Below are 18,214 nucleotides of genomic sequence, written 5' to 3' on the forward strand. Positions count from 1 at the left end.
TTTGTAGAAAACCTTTAGTTCTAAAGCTAACAAATATCTAATGTACTAGAAACACACATGAATTGCGTTCCGTTTGAATTTCACTTCGACTGATCCAATTCAAGTTAGAAGAGCATTTGCCGGGGGTTCGTTTGTCAGTTCCATTTGACCATATGCAGTATAATAGAGCTGACAAAGCACTATGACAAACTACGAAAACCAAGTAACAATATGCCAATAAAATTATTCTACATAAGCATGTCTTTAAAGGAATGTGTTTAAAAAATGATGTTTATTTTTAAACTACCGAGCGTACAAAATGCTATTCTTAGCATATTGAACGTGAACTGTGCCACGTTCCTCATGTGATGAAATTGGACACAATGTGGCTTCTAATATCTCCTCTCCGACAAATACTCCCGAACCAGCGCACAGAGCAAGAGACCGTGGATACTGTGATCTACGAGTCCACTTGTTACTGGGTAGTCGGAGGGGCTTCGCGGAACAAAGTCGTGCACAAAATTACTGTCTTTCTAGGATGTTTTATGGTTCAAAGTGAAAAGGCTAATTTACAAACGCAGTTTTGTGGCTTATTCATTACACACGAGATAACATCAAATTGCGAGATTTAACGGTCTCTCAACATGTGGAAAGATAGAACAGCGCCTATAGTCAGTGCTACGATGCGCAAGGACGTGAGTTCAAATCTGGGTGCGTCCTTTACTTTTTTCATTAATCGTGAAATCATCCAAGTGTTTATATACGATTTTTATCCACTCATAATTATCTGATACCATGGTTGGATGGATTAAGTGTTGGTTAGTGACCTCCCTGTGCAGGGCTCATTTTTCAATGCCAGCTGACTGTTTTTTCTAACACATACGACACTAATACACATACATCTCTAATACATAGGCAAAATTCGTTTTTTCTGTTTATTGCATTACATGCAAGGAAGCTTCTTGCAATTTTCGCACATTACCAGAGCGCTTGCAATTTCCGCTCGTATTTATTGCATTAATGTAAGCGATTCTTACAGGGTCTGTTTTGGGTGTATTTAAATAAAAATGAGTAAACTAGGTGTAGGCGTGTACTGTGGTTTATTAGGTGGGTTCAATCTGGGTAGTGTTCTGTTGCGGTACGTACCGATGCTGCTGCGTTGCACGTGGTGTTCGATGCTGGCGAGCGCTCGCTGACGATTTTGGACGATGCTCGCTGTTCATTGGGTTCACTGTTGGGGCTGGTGATACTGCTATTGCGTCCCAGTGCGCATGGGGCGCGATGACGCCAGCCGATTGTAATGGCGGATGAGTTGCGTGGTGGGAATGGAACGGTACGGCGTCTTCCTTCTTTGGCTCGAACGATGGGCCACGGATGATACCGTTACTTAGAGCACGATGCCCGAGGGTTCACAGGGCTCTGCGCACCTGTACGCTGTACCCTAACTCCTTGTCAGTTAGACATGAGCAGATTCCTCTACCTAGGCCGAAACGTATGCAGTGAGGAGTTCAATCGGTTATGAAAAGCTCCTAAATGAACAGCACGGTGTAACCCGTCAGGGTAACAATTTAGCACTGGGTGGAAATATACCCTTTTTTGTGTATACACTCCGTAGAGTGTATTGTTTACGTAAAATTATGCTCACCGCTGTTCGGTACCGTTCACATTTAGTTGTAAATTTTTGTTCATTTTCGCGTTTGTGAACGGTTTTATTCGTACAGATAGGTTAGATAATTTTTGTTTTATGTTTGTGAATTAGTAACATAGGGCTTAGGTAGGCTACCGCTCTCCTCTTGCAAACATTTGTGTGTACTGGTTATGCTGCTCATCGTTGACAGCTGTGCGACAAGGCGGTTGGCGGTTTGTGATAGTCGAGTGCGGAAGGCGGCCATCGAGTTAGAAAGTGACAGACCACGGTGAAATTCAGACGTCCCCGTTACACCAGTTCGGGACAGTTTCCAGCCACAATAGCCGTAGTGCGAAGTGCGCGTGTGTGACGGAAAGTTATCCGTCGTAAAGTGCCGGCCCGTGGTTTGTGCGCTTGTTTATTTTGTGGTGCTGGATCGCCGTCGGGGGAAGCTAATCATCAAGGAATTTTCGCTTCCCCGGCTAACCGCAAAGGATCCAGACGCACCAATCCGCCCTCGCTGGGAAGGATAAGCCGAACGAGCTTTGCTCTCCTTCCCAGCTAATAGCCAAGGAGGGTGAAGCAGGGTGGACAAAGGCTCCCCCTGGGAAGAACACTGCGGTGTCTTCCGGGATTCTTTGCGGCGAGCAAAGAATCCGGTGATTCATCACCACCGTCGCTAGGGAGGTTCCAACAAAGGAGCCAAGCTCACCTCCCTAGCTAAAAGACAAGGACCGCTGCCGGAGCAGCCAACGTAATCAAGGAGAACTCGGCCGTTGCTGTCCCGGCCGGTCGGACGAGACCGCCCACCTTTCCGCCCAGCAGTAGCAGCTCAACGGCAACAGCAGCAGTGGAGAGTATTAGGAGGAAATAAAAGTCGGTAAATTTGTTAATTTATTTGTTTAGTTTACCTTTTTTTTGTTGTGACGAAAATCCGAAATTCTGTAGAAGCACCTAGGCCGCCCTGAAACGAAGGGTACGCCGGGCAAATAAGAACCCGAGTAGTGGGCAAACCCCTACTTACAACGGTAGGAATCTCCAAGATGTCCGCTAATTATTATCTCACTACATATAATACTTTTTACTTACTTCCGATGCACACAAACGCCGCGGTACTAATCACCGATGGCGGATTTTTCATGGTCCTCTTCCCTTACTAACCCACCATTGCTATTTCCAATTCAGGTGTAACCTATCACCACCCCTTTCAGGGGTGTATTTGTTTGTAATATTACAGTTTCGACCCATTCCAGCCCAATGTTTTTGTTTATTTTACATTTATATTTATTAATTAATTAATTTTATTCATAACCCTACCAACATTACAACAGTTTAAAAAATATAAAAAAAAGCGCACAAAAATCTTGAGGACTTGTAACGACGGTTGCACTTCGGAAAAGTCACATCTTGATTGAAAAAAATCCACTTCGCTAAGAGAAGGCTTTGAAATCATACAATATTGTGTTGGCTTCAGATGATTTAGAATCAGGATGATTCATTTTGGAGCCTCGCTTTCTTGCTGCAGGATAAGGAATAACGTTTCATTGGTTGGTCGAGTGTCTGTCGCCGTGACTCATAAGACGGTGCTATAAAATTAAAAAAATTGAATGTACTTTTAAAGTGCTCTGTTAAAGGGGTTAAAGGTTACACTAGTTTACAGCGTTTCTGAACTAAATAAGCTAGTGGTCATTTTCAATGTAAAATCGTGTGCTGAATCCGAAAATGAGGTTTACAGTAGAACAGTTTTCGAGTTACAGTGAAAAAATGAATTTTACCTTTAAAATTAAAAGTACGTTCAGTAAAATCCAAATATCTTTGGTTGTAGTGCATCGATATGAAGTACTATTGTGTTGAATTAAAGGTAACTGAATGCACTTTCGATTGTTAGAACATTTTGTTTCAGTGCGGCTACTGGTACTGACGTTATTTACGAATCTATTGAACTTAATTTTTCGTCGTTTTTTGAACAAAAATGAGCATGTGGTCAATATTTTCGGCAAGATAAAGCAATCCCAAAAATTATATTTTTATGAGAAATTAAAGCCTGCTAATAACCAATTTTTTGTAAAATGGCAATTTTTGTGTTTCTCTGGGTCAACTTATTGAACCGTTTCAATTCCAATTTTTTCTAGGGCTTGTTTAATAATATATGAAGGACTCTCTGTCAGAATTCTGTTAAACAAGTAAATGGAAGAATTTTGAATGAATTTAATGAGGAGTAATATTCGAACTCGTTTATCCAAAAGATTAAGGAATTCTGATAACAATAATTTCAGCCTCAGTGGAGTAATGTCATCAAAAAATTCGGCGTCAAAAAAACGCATAATATTTACATGTACAGAATCGTATATGTTCAAAACATATTGTAAACTGCACGCTCCACAATGCCTTAATACACACATCGTAAGCTTATGACTGTGCAAAATGCTAAATTCGGGCACTAGCTTCACGAATGATGACTTATCCACCTATTTCGTAACCACTAACAATTTATTTTACGTTTTTAAAACGCCTAGAAGTTTATAATTTGAAATTATATTGGATTCATATTGGCTTCTATGATGTACCGATTGTACTGTATTGGGTCACAAAACATCAACATACTACAATATATTGCGTAAAACATCTAAGTGCAATTACAAAATATTCTACGTTCTTCAAATCATTGTTAAGTTCAGATTTTGAGATTTTAAACCTAAAATAAGCCTTGTTCGATGTCCTACACAGTTTAAAAACACGAACTGCTAGATATTCTAGGAAGGAACACAAATTAAAAGTTTTACAAATTATTAATTTTATAATACTTGACGTATGTAGTATCACATATTTCTACGGATTCGTATAGTTTGTATTAACATTGTACAAAACTCAATTGAGCAGCTAGCGTTTCAAAATACGAATTTTATAACGAGGGCGGGTTTATTTATAATGAATTTTGTATCATAAGAGTGTTATTTTATGTAATACACTTGTAAATATTACACGCAGTATTGCATACCAATCATTCGATGACTGATGAGCCTGAAATTATTGTTATCAGAAGTCTTTAATCATTTGGATAAACGAGCTCGAATATTACTCCACATTAAATTCTTTTAAAATTCTTCCATTTACTTGTTTAATAGAATTCTGACAGAAAGTCCCTTATATATTATTAAACAAGCCCTAGAGGAAATTGGAATCGAAACGGTTCAATAAGTTGACCCAGGGAAACACAAAATTGTCATTTTACAAAAAATTGAATGACTTTCGCAATTTTCATCGGATTCAAACTAACAAGTGCTTATTTTCATTGGTTATTAGCAGGCTTTAATATCCCAAATAACAATGTAATTTTTGGGATTGTTTTATCTTGCCGAAAATATTGACCACACGCTCATTTTTGTTGAAAAGGCGACGAAAAATTATGAAAAAGTTCAATATATTCGTAAATTACGTCAGAACCAGTAGTCGCTTTAAAACAAAATGTTCTAACGATCGAACGTGCATTCAATTACCTTTATTTCAGCATAATAATATTTCATATCTATGCACTACAACTGAAGATATTTGGATTTTACTGAACGTACTTTTAATTTTAAAGGTAAAATTCATTTTTTCACTGTAACTCGAAAACTGTTCTACTGTAAAATTTTTGGACCTCATTTTCGGATTCAGCATGAAATTTTACATTAGAAATGGTGTTCGAATATTGAAGTTCAGATTTTTATTTTTATTTTGTAAACTAGTGTTATAGGTCTGGTCAAATACAACACAAAACCACGTTCGATGAGTTTAATATACCCTTAAAATCTTGGTTTATTGCAAAAAAAAATATTTTTCACGATTCTCAAATTTCTACGAGGTCGTTTTACAATCAATTTTCTATTCTCTAAATGTTTTGGAAAGAAGAAGAAATGACCGTGAAAATTACTCAACATTTTTATTAGAAAGCATCTTTGAAATTTTGGGGAGAACGCTTAATTCCGCATCCAACGACCTATTTATGATCAAAATCGGTTGAAAAGTGGAAGAGTTATTAATTTGTTTCCAAATTAGAAATTTTAAGAGGACGGTCTCATAAAATTTTCCAAAAAAGAAATAGTTGTAGAACAAATCATATTCTAGTTTGAACCAAATATTTTTCAGTCGTGGATTTTAGTTTTTTTTATGCTATACCGGTACTATCGGTTCCAGTGACCGGGCTTTCCATCGAAGTTTTCGCTGGCGGTTGTTGAATTGGACTGAAAAACTCAAAATCTTTGTGATTGAACGCGTAGATAGCGAACGTCTGCAAGTTGGTTACAGTGCTTGTGAGCTTGAGCTGAACGCTCTGAGAGTTGGTTGAATAGCTGAAATTGAACAGATAACATAATTAGATGTTTCGGTCATCAAAAACATTCAATCACTCACTTGACACTCGAATAGAACTGATACCGATCGGCGTCCAACGAGTGCAACATATCGTCAAGTGAATTTGGCATCACCAGCGTTCCGTTGGCGATGAAATTTCCCAAAATGGAAATTTCGTTGAATTCCAGATAGTTGGAGTTTTCGTTCATTGGCAGCCCACAGCTGGCCAGTGAAGTGTTGCGACAGGCGATAATTCCACAGGTTGAAATGTGTGCATCAGCGTGTCCTTGAAACGTTCGTACACCATCATAAGCTGCAAACCGATAATAGTGGGTTATATTTCGATCCAGAATCACGGTCAGTTTTACGTAGAAAAAGCAACAGAAGTCTCCCCTGCAAATTATTTGACTAATTTCGTCATGATTCTGGTTCGGGTTGATCTGCATCGTGGTAAACTGCTCCAGAAAGTCTCGACCCATGCGAATGTTCTCGAGAAGTTTTCCATGCAATCGACCGGTAACGGTGCTGGAGTCTACTTTGGAGGGGAGATTTGCTGCAACGTTTCGTTGGATTTTCGGTACACGAACGGGGAAAAGTTTCCTGGAAAGATATTCATTTGCCTTAGTGTATGACTGTTCTCATAAGCTCCAGATACATTATATTTTCGGACTCAGACCAGAAAAAAATCGTACTGACCTTGTCGGTTCTCCGGTCATGAACGAAAATACAGCCCCATTGCGACCATTAAACACACCCGTCCCCGTACTTCCGTCCAGATCGTAATTCGTACCGGACGCAATCAGGTTGACATTATTTGCGTGTGCCCAGCTCTCAAAGATCTGCGTTGACGTTAGGAACGGGGGCTCCGAAGTCCACCACGCTGGGAAAATGAAGTCTTTAATATTCCGTTTGATAAGTTCTAGCGTCGGTTGTGCAAACAACAGATCGAAACAGGTGAACACCCCGAACGTCACTCCAAAGTCAGTCTCGAACGTTATAATCTCCGGCACATGGGTAATGTTGGTACCCACTTCACCAAACAGGTTAAATTTGCGGTATCGTGCTATCACGGTTCCGTTACGATCGAACACGACATCTGTGTTGTATCTGTGGAAGCTATGGGAGCTACATGGTCGGGGGTCTTCCATCGGCACAGATTCACAGTCGAAGATCTCGGACAGATTTATCACAATGTACTTGCCTACTTCAGCAGCTAGACAGGACAGTCGGGATAATAACTCCAGAGAGTCGGGCCGACATGGTATAAGTTTGTCCTGTGGGTCCGGGACGTAAACCGGATCCGATAGAGTGTTGAGGGCCAGTTCAGGGAACACAATCAAATCCGTTAGCTGTTGAGTAGTAAAAAAAACGTTATCTTGTTAACTGACGGCGTGACGAATGAATTAAAATTTAAAGTCACGTTAATAAAAATAAAAAAAAATTGTTAACTGACGAATGGCATCACACTTAACGTTTACCTTCGCATCATCGGATCGAACAAACTGTTCATATACTTCCAAGTGCATCGCCGTTCTTTCGCGAATATTCATATTAAGAAGTTCGGGTCGAAACTCCACTACCCCTACGACGTAGCTGTCATCCTGTGGACCGGAAGAAGAAACATCTTTCTTGAGAGTATCTTCGACGGTGTTGCCGTAGTACTGCTAAGTAAAGTGATATGGTTTTTTACTAAACAATAATGATAGACGAGGATCTCACTTGTATCGATAGTCCAGTTTGAGACAGTAGAAACAGCAATGCACCATACAGATAGGCAATCCTAGTCATTATCTTTCAAATCGTTATCGCAAATGAGAGGTGGCGGTAGCTACTAATGATCTCAGTCGGCAGTTGTTTCCGATTTCTTTTTTCTTGACGAGCAAGTTAGGCTTCTGTCGATGGGTTGTTATAGACTGCATCTTATTTTTGTAAAGTGAATCTCTTAAATACTGAGTAGTCATGAATAATCAAAAATCTGTGATATCATTGTGTAATGTATATCATCGGCGGACAGACGCTAAGTCGCTTTCTTTTTCTTTCATTCATAGCCTTTAGTCAGCTCGTGGGTAGTTCCAACCAATAGAATGAAAGAAAAAATTTCCATTCGTTGTTTGAATAGGTGGAGTAAGATCAGGCCACCAAAATCTGATGATCCCATTCTTGAAGACGAGAGCCGCAGAGTCTCGTATGGTATGCGAGTAGCGTTCTCGATTTCACGCATCGTTCTGCACGTGTTTTTCGCAAGTGTTCTAAATTGTTAATACAATTTATAAATTAAAAATTTTCCCACCTAAAACGGCACTAGATGACGGAGTAACTATTTATGAAAATTGTAGGTTTAGGGGAGGTTTTTATTCAAAATTTTCTTTTTTTAAAGGTCGCTAAGGGACTCTCTCCGCTCGAGACGCGCTCCTCAGGTAGAAACCTTTTCATGGAATATTAACTCAAATTCATGTTAAAAAATCACAAAGCAATTTTCTCGATTTTAGTTGAAATACAACTTATTTTCTAATGGGGGTCCACCATATTAGATCGGCCGTTTTGAATTTCAAAAAACTGACTCAAAGTTGCCGAAAATAACCAACATAATCGATACAACAAAAAAAACTGACTTCAGATTCCTAATCAGCGATGTCCAAAACCCATAATTACATTTTGTCTGTGCTTATAGCTCAGCAAAGTCTTTTTAAGTCTCAGCTATCGAACTTCATTTTTGCTGGGATCTCCGCGTAAAAAACTGTTGAGTTCTTGGAAAAAGAAGCAAAAACGCCGAGATTCGCAGAAAAATTAAGTGTGCATGTGACACGTCGGTTCGTTGGTGATTATACTATCGTTCAATCCTAGGGGCAGATCACTCCTCGCCAGGGTGGTCAACCCTACGGATTTTCCCGTAGATCTACGGATTTCTGTCTTTTCTACGGACCTATGGAATAACTCGTAGAATCTACGGAATTTTCATTATTTTTTTTTTTTTCAAAAATCTGCGGAGATTTAGTAAAACCTATTTATAATCGAGTTTTTCTATCGATGTTCGGCCCAACAATTGTTGAACTTCCTCTCGTTTAGATTAATTAACTTTTCATGGTGTTCCTTAACCCTAACTAGACATAGGTCCAATTTCTTCACCCTCGCCTAACGTTTATGCTAGGTTTGAACGTACTGGTGAACCGGGTTTAAAAGTGAGGGTGAAGAAATCGGCCCATAGTCATTCATGCAGGGTCTCTCCGCTTTCTTCCACACACAGCATCCTGTCTGGTTTATGTCAACTTACCGGCTCAAAGGCAGGTACCGATTCCGAAACCAATAAAGCCGGAATCGGTTGAAGCATTTGAGCGGGTCATCGGAGAAGAACAAACCAGAATTCGAAGTCATACTTCAGCAGGATTTGACTGACATTCTTTCAAATATTTTTCAACAAAAAGTTTAAAAAGATACATATTTTTTTGGAAAACAGACCAATGTGGACAATTTCTCCAATGCTATACAAAATTTTAAAAGTATTGGATCCTTAACTGACCTATATTAAGTGTCTAACCTTTATACTACCGATTATTGTGGTACTCAGATTATTCCGAACGAAAACGATCGAAATAAAATGTTTTGTAAACCCAGAAAATCTATTTTAAATTTGTATGATTTATTTATTTATTTCTTGAAATATAAAAAACACCCAATGTAGTATATCTCTTGGTATATTTTGTATTTTGTTTTACTGAATTCGACAACTAAAATTTTGAACGTTTACGAAGAAGTTTTCTTTATTTTGCTAACCGTGCCAATGAGTCAGATTTTTATATTTGAACCAGTTTTGCAGTCTGGAATGTTTAGTGTCAATCAATGTAAAAATAACTGAAAATTAAACAGTGTTGGCTATCAATTATAGCACCACAGAGAACATACGTTCATCTTCAGTATTCAACTTGTGTAAAATCTCTAACGGTTTCGAAGGTAGTTTGGATATCTAAACCAGGTGCGCTACTGTCGTCATGTTTTTTTGTGGCTGAGTGCGACAGTCAAACTAGTCCGGAACCGATTCGGACTTCCAGCATGAATTCCAGCTCAAATGCGTCAACCGATAGAGTCGGAATCAGTTGTTTTCTTTGAGCTAGATTCCATGCTGAATCCATCCAGGATTTCAAACCGGTTCCGGAATCGATTTGACGGATAGTTGGGATAGGTTGGTGTGGCGGCGCTAGTGTTTTTCGTATATTAATTCAAATGTTTACACACGTTTTTTAAATATTTTTGTTCGATGATGGATGTCTGTTCTCTGTGATAGCACCTTCTACACGTATACGAACCACCGACGGTCTTATGAAGATGAATACAAGAAAAGTCATGGCTTTCGATTTCAAAAGTTTCTCCTTAGAATACATGTCTTGAAAAAAAAATGGAAATGCAACTTGCCTCGTCTGTTTCTTATTTTTAGGCAGCGATCGGTTCAGTGAAACGAAACAAACTAGGCTGGCAGAAAATGCTTTAACTTGATGACGCTGGATGGGTTAAAAAATGCGCCCAAAAGTGTGATACGAAGACATGTTGTTGACACCATTGAAGTCAGTTGTGGAGCAGTGTACGAGGTGTGCCTTTTGAAAGGAAAGCTTTCAAAATCGATCTGACTATAAACTCTGACAAGATAATGTTCATGTAGCTGCTGGAGAACGAGGCAGTCCGATCGATGGTAATTCCAATATAGCAATGGATGCGGCATGAAGTTGACGTCGAGCTCATAAATTTTGGGACACTAGTGATGTGCGATAGTAGTGCTAGCCGCGATGTTAAAGCGCATATTGTAGCTACTAAATTGACTTTCTACAGCTTGCGGTGTCACCTAACGTCATCGGATTCCCACATAATATTCTATAGAAATCACTGATACGGGGGTGAGCGTAACGTAGTTGGTAAATCGATTGCCTTGTACGTAGCGCACCTGGGTTCGAGTCCCGACCCAGCACATAGAGTTAGAAATTTTTCATTTGAGATTTTTCTAACCCGAAGAGGCGAATGACCTTATAATCAAAAAAAGAAAAAAGAAATCACTGATACACCATGTAGCTCTGTATGGTCATGAAGCGTGGCCGTTAAAGGATACAAACTATCGTGTGCTGGACGTGTTTGAAAGAAGAATTCAGCGTTCAGTACTCAGCGGCAAAACGGAAAATGGCAAAGGTAAATGAGACACGCAAAGTACCAGCTGTACCAATATGCTGACGTCGCATGGTTAATAAAGAACGACAGAACTCAGAGGGATGGACGTGTATCGCTAATGTCGGAAGAGAGACCAGTTTAAGAAATGTTTAGCAGCGAACCTAGTAGAGGTCGTCGACTTCGGTGCAACTCACGCACGCGAAGGAAAGCTAAGGGTCGAGCACTAGAAACCCACCCGGCCACGATGATAATGATGATCCTAAGAAGACTCAATTGGGTCATTCAGCTATATATAGTTTTCCATTCCATTCGATAAATTTTAGGTCCAATATACATAATATAACATTATTTAAAAAAAAAAACGATTTTTTTGTTTTTTAAAATAAAGCTTATGTAAACATAGACAAGCATACATAGGAAAACCGCGGTTGTTTACATCTGGCCTATCAAGACAACACTCAAAATGAAAAAATTATATGCATTGGATGGTGTTTATGTCAAATAAAAATAACGCAGCGGGAAAACCGGGAAAACTTGCATTAATTTTTTTTTGACAAGGCATCATTTGTCGTGAAATTCGATATGTCAAATGCTTCGGATAGTATCAAATCAAGACTTTCAACATATTTCTTTATTTCAAATTTAAATTTTATTTTCACGTTTCTTGAGTTGGGAAAAACATTGTTGATCGCGCCAGTGATAGGTCCTACGATGTGTTTTTAGTGGTTCAGGCATGACGCTAGGATTACCTGTCGACACTCATTTGTTCCCCTTTAGGCTGTAGAAACGGCGAAGAATAGCGAAATATGCTAGGTACAATTCTAGGCGGCTCAACGACACATCGCGTAATTAATTCGAAACGGTTTCTTAAGGAAATCGATTTATTTCAATTTGTGACCGAAACAAACCAACCGCACATGGCGGTGGTCAAACTAAGAGTACAATGGTTATTTGTAAGGAACATTTACATTTTAACGGACACAAGACACTGTCAAGTATTGCCCCGTTTACCTACACTAACGTATATATTTAATATTACCTAGATGTGAGTAAAGAGTTGACTGTCAATTTCGATGATATTAGAAGGGGAGCGTCCACGATGTACGTTGCGCCGCAACAATTGTTGTGATCACGAAAATCAGCTTTATCGATGTATGTAATAAAAAAAGATTTTTTTTTTCATTTAATGACCCAATTGATAGTTTTGGATAGATGGCCCAGTAATTTTCTCCATTGCTAAGATGTTTACTAAAAACTGTTCTTGCAATCAGAGCCGTAGCATGTTCGTCTAGCGCCCTTGGCGGAGTCTCAGTTTTGCGCCCCTTGAGTGTTTACTTTTCCATTATTTTTAAGTGTGATTTTCGAACAATAATTTACCGCGTACATGTAAATGAAACACTTACCTTACTTAGTTTATAAAGCTAATCAATATTTCAACACTCTAAAGGTCCCGGCTTTCTTTCGCAGTTCGACTTTCGAACAATACTTTAGCGTGTAATTACCTGGAAATGGCACATCATCCTGACTTATTTTATGATATATCCTCTCAAATTTTATAATGCATATCATGATTCCAGCACCCTCATTTGTGGCCGTGCCCTTGGCGGGCCAACTTGGTCAACCGCGCGCTACGGGCTTGCTTGCAATACCCTAGCGGAACAAAACGAAACATTTAAGTTAAAAATTGTAACGAAATGTTTTCTAGAAGTCGTCTAGCAAACAAAAACATTATTCCAAATTTTTTATTTTATTGTAATTTTGATTATTGTCCTTGCTTTTACAGGCGAAAAACGGTTATTGGCGCTGTTTGTCGATGGTTTATTGAGAGAAACAGCGATGAGCTCTCTAAAGAATTCTTTTCAACGATTCCGTTTCTATGCATAAAATTGTGCGCGATGTATCGTTAGGGAACAACACAATTGACTCACCTTTTTCGATGAAGTCTAAGGTGTCATGCGCAAACAATGCTTTAAGTCCAGACAGAATCAACATCACCTTGTTTAAGAAGCTGCCTTATCCAGCGATTGTTTATTGAATTTATTCAAGGGATTAAGGCAAACCGCTAGTTACCAATTTGCCTTTCACACTGGAATGTCCAGTAAATATACGCTTGACGCTCATTTTTTCAGTATTAGGCTTACTGAGAGAAATATTTGCATTACTAAGGGGTTACTAAGGGTTAGCGTTTTGTGTTTTTTCGCCGCTTATCGTTCTCTGGATTTTATAGACAACCTGCTGCCGATAATTGAAAAGGTGGCTCCCTTTCGTGGAAACAACGAGTAAATGTGAAGAAAATCTGTGAGCCCGGCTGCAAGCCTGTACTCCAAGCATCATCACACGTTAGCGCGTTAGAAGCGAGGACTCGAATAGTGCGGAATACTCAAATAGAGCAAGACTGAAAGACTTTTAGTCGGCAGAGATTGGTTGTGGAGAAATCTCTATCCAACTGTGGGGAATAAGCCTAGATATATTAGTCGTACCCAAAAAACGATAAGTGTTCGTGAGATTTTATTAAATTTCATGCTTGGTGAATATCGGCATTGCGTATCTCTTCTGTGTTTGTATTTGTCCTCTGGCTATATAATTATTGAATAAATCTCTCTGTTAACTGACCATACGAAGAAGTGAATGGATAAGCGAATAGAAACTAATACGTTCAAAGTTTCTGTATTAATGGTTTCCCTATATGCCGAATATTTTGTCGCTCACTTTTCTACCTGGTTATATAGGTAGGTAGGTGTTGGTAACAAGAATAAAATAAAGCGAACGAGCACGAAGATGTCCGCAGCATGCTTCGAATCTGTAGTCCAACCAATTTCGTACCTACGGGTGCTGCATCGCAGTTGATCGAGCGAGAGAACACGAATGAGTGGGAACAACTGCAAGCGCCCGAAGCTTGAATCGGTAGTGACGTACCCATGTATGTGTGGAAGGCTGGTCAATATGTACGGATCGATGAGCGAGCAAGTTTAGATCGTGCTTCAGACACTTGATTACATTTGCCACGAAAGGAAGCCATTTTTATGGAGGGCTCGCACCGAACTTCTAAAATTCACGACAATGGCGCAGAAAACGCTCTCATGAGGTAAGAAAATCTTTTTATATCACAAACAAATTGTGCGGTTATGGTGTGATTTGAAGAAAGGCTAAACTGTTTTGAATGCGAAAATAGTGAAGATAAATGTTATAGTTTAAAGTGAACGCTTACCGACGGAAGGGCGGTTAAGCTTGAAATTGAAAAAGAAATATAAACGCTTGCCGACGGAAGGGCGGTTAAGCTTGGAATAAAAAAAAATGCTTGCCGACGGAAGGGCGGTTAAGCTTGGAATTGAAAATGAATTAAAAACGCTTGCTGACGGAAGGGCAGTAAAGCTATGAATTAAAAAAATAAATGCTTGCCGACGGAAGGGCGGTTAAGCTTGGAATAAAACGCTTGCCGACGGAAGGGCGGTAATGCTAAGAATTATTTAAAAGTATCGCTTGCCGACGGAAGGGCGGTTTAGCATAAAAAAAACTTGGAAGCTATGGAATTAAAAAATAAACGCTTGCCGACGGAAGAGCGGCAAAGCTTGGAATTTAAAAAAAATAGCCTGCGCTTGCTTTGAACTGACAAAAAATATTTGTTGACGGAAGCGCTTTTTTTCTTTGAATTTGAAAATGATGTAAAACACATAACGACGACTTTGAGTTATAAAAAATGACGAATTCAAAATGATTTGTTTGATAGATTTGTTTCTTTGAAATGAAATAGACGGAAATGAATAAAAGTAAATTCACTGGTTTGCCGGCAATTTAACAATATAGAATTTTTTCTACGGAGAGGAAATAAAGAAGTTTACTTGCAAAAATCAAACGAATCTAAACACTTGTCAATGGAAGGCCGGTTTAATGTTTTGAAAGGCCTCTAGACAAAAGGGTGTGGAGTTTAAATGAAAAATATGACAAATTCTAATGCTTGTCGACGGAAGGGCAATAGAGAAGCTGAATTGAAAAAATAAATAAAATGAGTTCAAAGCATGCCATAAGATGGGCGGTTTAGAAACGTTGGTGTAGTGATTTTAATGCTCCTTGATAGAAAACTTTAATTGTAAAATACGAGTTCTAATGCTTGTCGATGATAGGACAAGAGAAAATTCAGAAAGATAAAACGAATTCAAATGCTTACTAACGTAAGGGCGGTTTAGTTCAAAAGATAAATAATACTAATATTTGGAATGACAATTGTGGAATTGAATTGGAAATCTAATAAAACGAGATTTACTTTCTGAATAGCACGAATCCAAACGCTCACCGATGGAGAGATGGTTTGGATATTTTAATGCTATTTGACGAAAGGGCGATTAAAAAGTTTTGATGAAAAAGAACGACTTCGAATTCTTGTCATGCTCCGAAATGAGTACAACTATCAAGCAATGCTCATGAAATTATTATTTTTTAATTTTGTTTCGCTAGCTAACAATGAATTCGACCATACAACTGTTTTTAATTTCATCTGATGAAACGGAAGGGAAATTTTCAAATTAATAAAAACCCAATTAAATGTGATTTTTTTTTGTAATCAAAAACAATTTTTATTGAAGAAAAAATCTACGACTGGGAAAAACGGTGGATCAAGTCAAGTGAATATGAAACATTCAACTTAATCTCAGAATTAGAAAATTCTTCCGAATCTCAACATTATTTTTGAATTTCTATCGAATGTTTTCATATCAAATGAAACAGCGCGACTTTATTCATTAACTCTGTGCTGCATTTCCGTAAAACTATGTTTACTCTGTTGAATTAGAATGAGTATCGTCATAATTTTACTGGTACTATTAGAAAATCAATTACCGATGGTGAGGCCTGTTAACATGCACACAGATTATGCTTGAACAATTTAGCAGATTAGTAGCGTGATCACTACTCTATTACAACATCATTAAAAACATTCGATTCAATGATAAAATCATACACGTTATTTTCGTTAGGAGTAGAGAAGGGGAAGAATGTGGGGAATAAGCCTAGATATATTAGTCGTACCCAAAAAACGATAAGTGTTCGTGAGATTTTATTAAATTTCATGCTTGGTGAATATCGGCATTGCGTATCTCTTCTGTGTTTGTATTTGTCCTCTGGCTATATAATTATTGAATAAATCTCTCTGTTAACTGACCATACGAAGAAGTGAATGGATAAGCGAATAGAAACTAATACGTTCAAAGTTTCTGTATTAATGGTTTCCCTATATGCCGAATATTTTGTCGCTCACTTTTCTACCTGGTTATATAGGTAGGTAGGTGTTGGTAACAAGAATAAAATAAAGCGAACGAGCACGAAGATGTCCGCAGCATGCTTCGAATCTGTAGTCCAACCAATTTCGTACCTACGGGTGCTGCATCGCAGTTGATCGAGCGAGAGAACACGAATGAGTGGGAACAACTGCAAGCGCCCGAAGCTTGAATCGGTAGTGACGTACCCATGTATGTGTGGAAGGCTGGTCAATATGTACGGATCGATGAGCGAGCAAGTTTAGATCGTGCTTCAGACACTTGATCACATTTGCCACGAAAGGAAGCCATTTTTATGGAGGGCTCGCACCGAACTTCTAAAATTCACGACACCAACTACCTGGAATTGCAGGCACCGGAATAATATTTGTGCATTTGAATACTGTTCTTGAGACATGAACAGGAATAACAGATTTGCGGTCGACGTATGCAGCGCATCACCTGGAAAATAATGTTTAAAGCACTTCCAGCGGAATACACAGGGAGTGTGGTAGCACCCTGTTTCCTTTGCAGGGTATTTAAGAAAATTTGGTGAGATCAATCCAATTTATTGTTATTTTATAGTTCATTATATAATTCATACCATACCATAATTATTATATCCACATATCCTCTTTCTATTTCCCTTTCTTACTAACAAACTCCTCCATTCGTAATACCTATCCGCATCTTCTAAAGTAGGTATTCAACATTTCCTTCCCTTAAGCGATCGTAAGGACATGGCCAGGTGCGCGGTGAACTATACCACATTAAGTATAAGTCACTGTATCAGCCACCCATGATGAGCGCGGTTGTTTTTGCTATGCTATGCTACTAAGGGATTACTAATGTCGTTTTCGATTGAGAACCTAGACACTAACCCAGGTTAGTTGCTTTAAACAAACTTTTTTAATGGAACTGAGTTGGGTTCTCGCAAAACAGCGGTGGTGTGAGCGAACCCGAAATATATTTCAGGTTGGAACCCAACTCGGTTTTCAGTTCAGTGGTGCATAACCTTGGTTCGAAACTGGCTTCAAAGAAACGGTTTGACGGTTAGGTCCGAAACTAAGTTAGTTTTTGCCTCAAACAAAAACGACATAAGGGTTACTAAGATATCAAGAACGTTGTTTGGTCGTGTGCCGAATTTCTTTGTCCTAGGTCTTTTTTAGATGATTCGATAGGGGGCCAAGGTAAACAGCTCAACGTGCCTATTCGTGATACCTTGGAAAGCCAAGCCCTGTCTTACAAATATATCTTTTTTTTAAATTTACGAATATATAAGTTATGTGTGGATAATTACATGATCCGAGATCTATCTGGAATCAATTACCTTCTAGTGAAGCGACCCTCATATTTTCGGTAACTCGCATATTCAAGCTATCTTTTTCGTTTTTAAAATTTAGTAATCAAAAACACATAGTTCAGTTTAAAAACACCTTTTAAAAGCTAAAAGCTAACAGGAAAAACGGGTACCTGATTCAAAAACAAAATGGTAACGATTTTTTAATGACAAACTTTAAGAGAAATTGCTTAAAAAAGACGCAAACATAAAATTTAAAATTCACACTAGTTCATGAGATTCAAAATCTTCGGATGTGACCTCATCCAAAAGTGGCCACACTGCTCCTCGCTGAAAAATCTGTTTAAAGGCTAGTTTACAGTTCGGAAAACGTGTCACGGGATTTGGGTCTCTGTGTATTTTAAATGGAGCTCGGGATTTCAAATCCCGTGACGGGAAACAAGTGTACACAAAAATGACAGTTTTCCTGAAGTGTAAACCCAACCGCGGGAAACATCACGGGATTTTAAAACTCTTCACACAGAAATCCGTCCGGGAACAATTCAACACAAATTGTTTCCGACGGGGAAAATAGTATTT

At 38.7% G+C, this 18,214-nt stretch overlaps 1 protein-coding gene across 2 annotated transcripts; it reads right to left on the reverse strand.

The window, feature by feature from the left end:
• Positions 1-5,359: 5,359 nt before the first annotated feature.
• LOC131692603 (vanin-like protein 2) lies at positions 5,360-7,866 on the reverse strand. 2 transcript variants are annotated; one of them, XM_058979755.1, is made up of 5 exons: positions 7,658-7,866; positions 7,417-7,602; positions 6,635-7,287; positions 5,999-6,538; positions 5,360-5,937 (listed from the first exon to the last, which is right to left on the reverse strand). In XM_058979755.1, exons 1-5 carry the CDS (start codon positions 7,724-7,726, stop codon positions 5,754-5,756), a joined length of 1,632 nt encoding a protein of 543 aa, XP_058835738.1. In that variant the 5' UTR covers positions 7,727-7,866; the 3' UTR covers positions 5,360-5,753. The 2 variants fall into 2 exon arrangements, with proteins under 2 accessions (XP_058835738.1, XP_058835739.1); XM_058979756.1 differs by having other exon boundaries at positions 5,363-5,937; positions 7,417-7,599.
• Positions 7,867-18,214: the final 10,348 nt, after the last annotated feature.

This window comes from Topomyia yanbarensis, chromosome 3 (assembly GCF_030247195.1).
Source record: "Topomyia yanbarensis strain Yona2022 chromosome 3, ASM3024719v1, whole genome shotgun sequence".
NCBI lineage: Eukaryota > Metazoa > Arthropoda > Insecta > Diptera > Culicidae > Topomyia > Topomyia yanbarensis.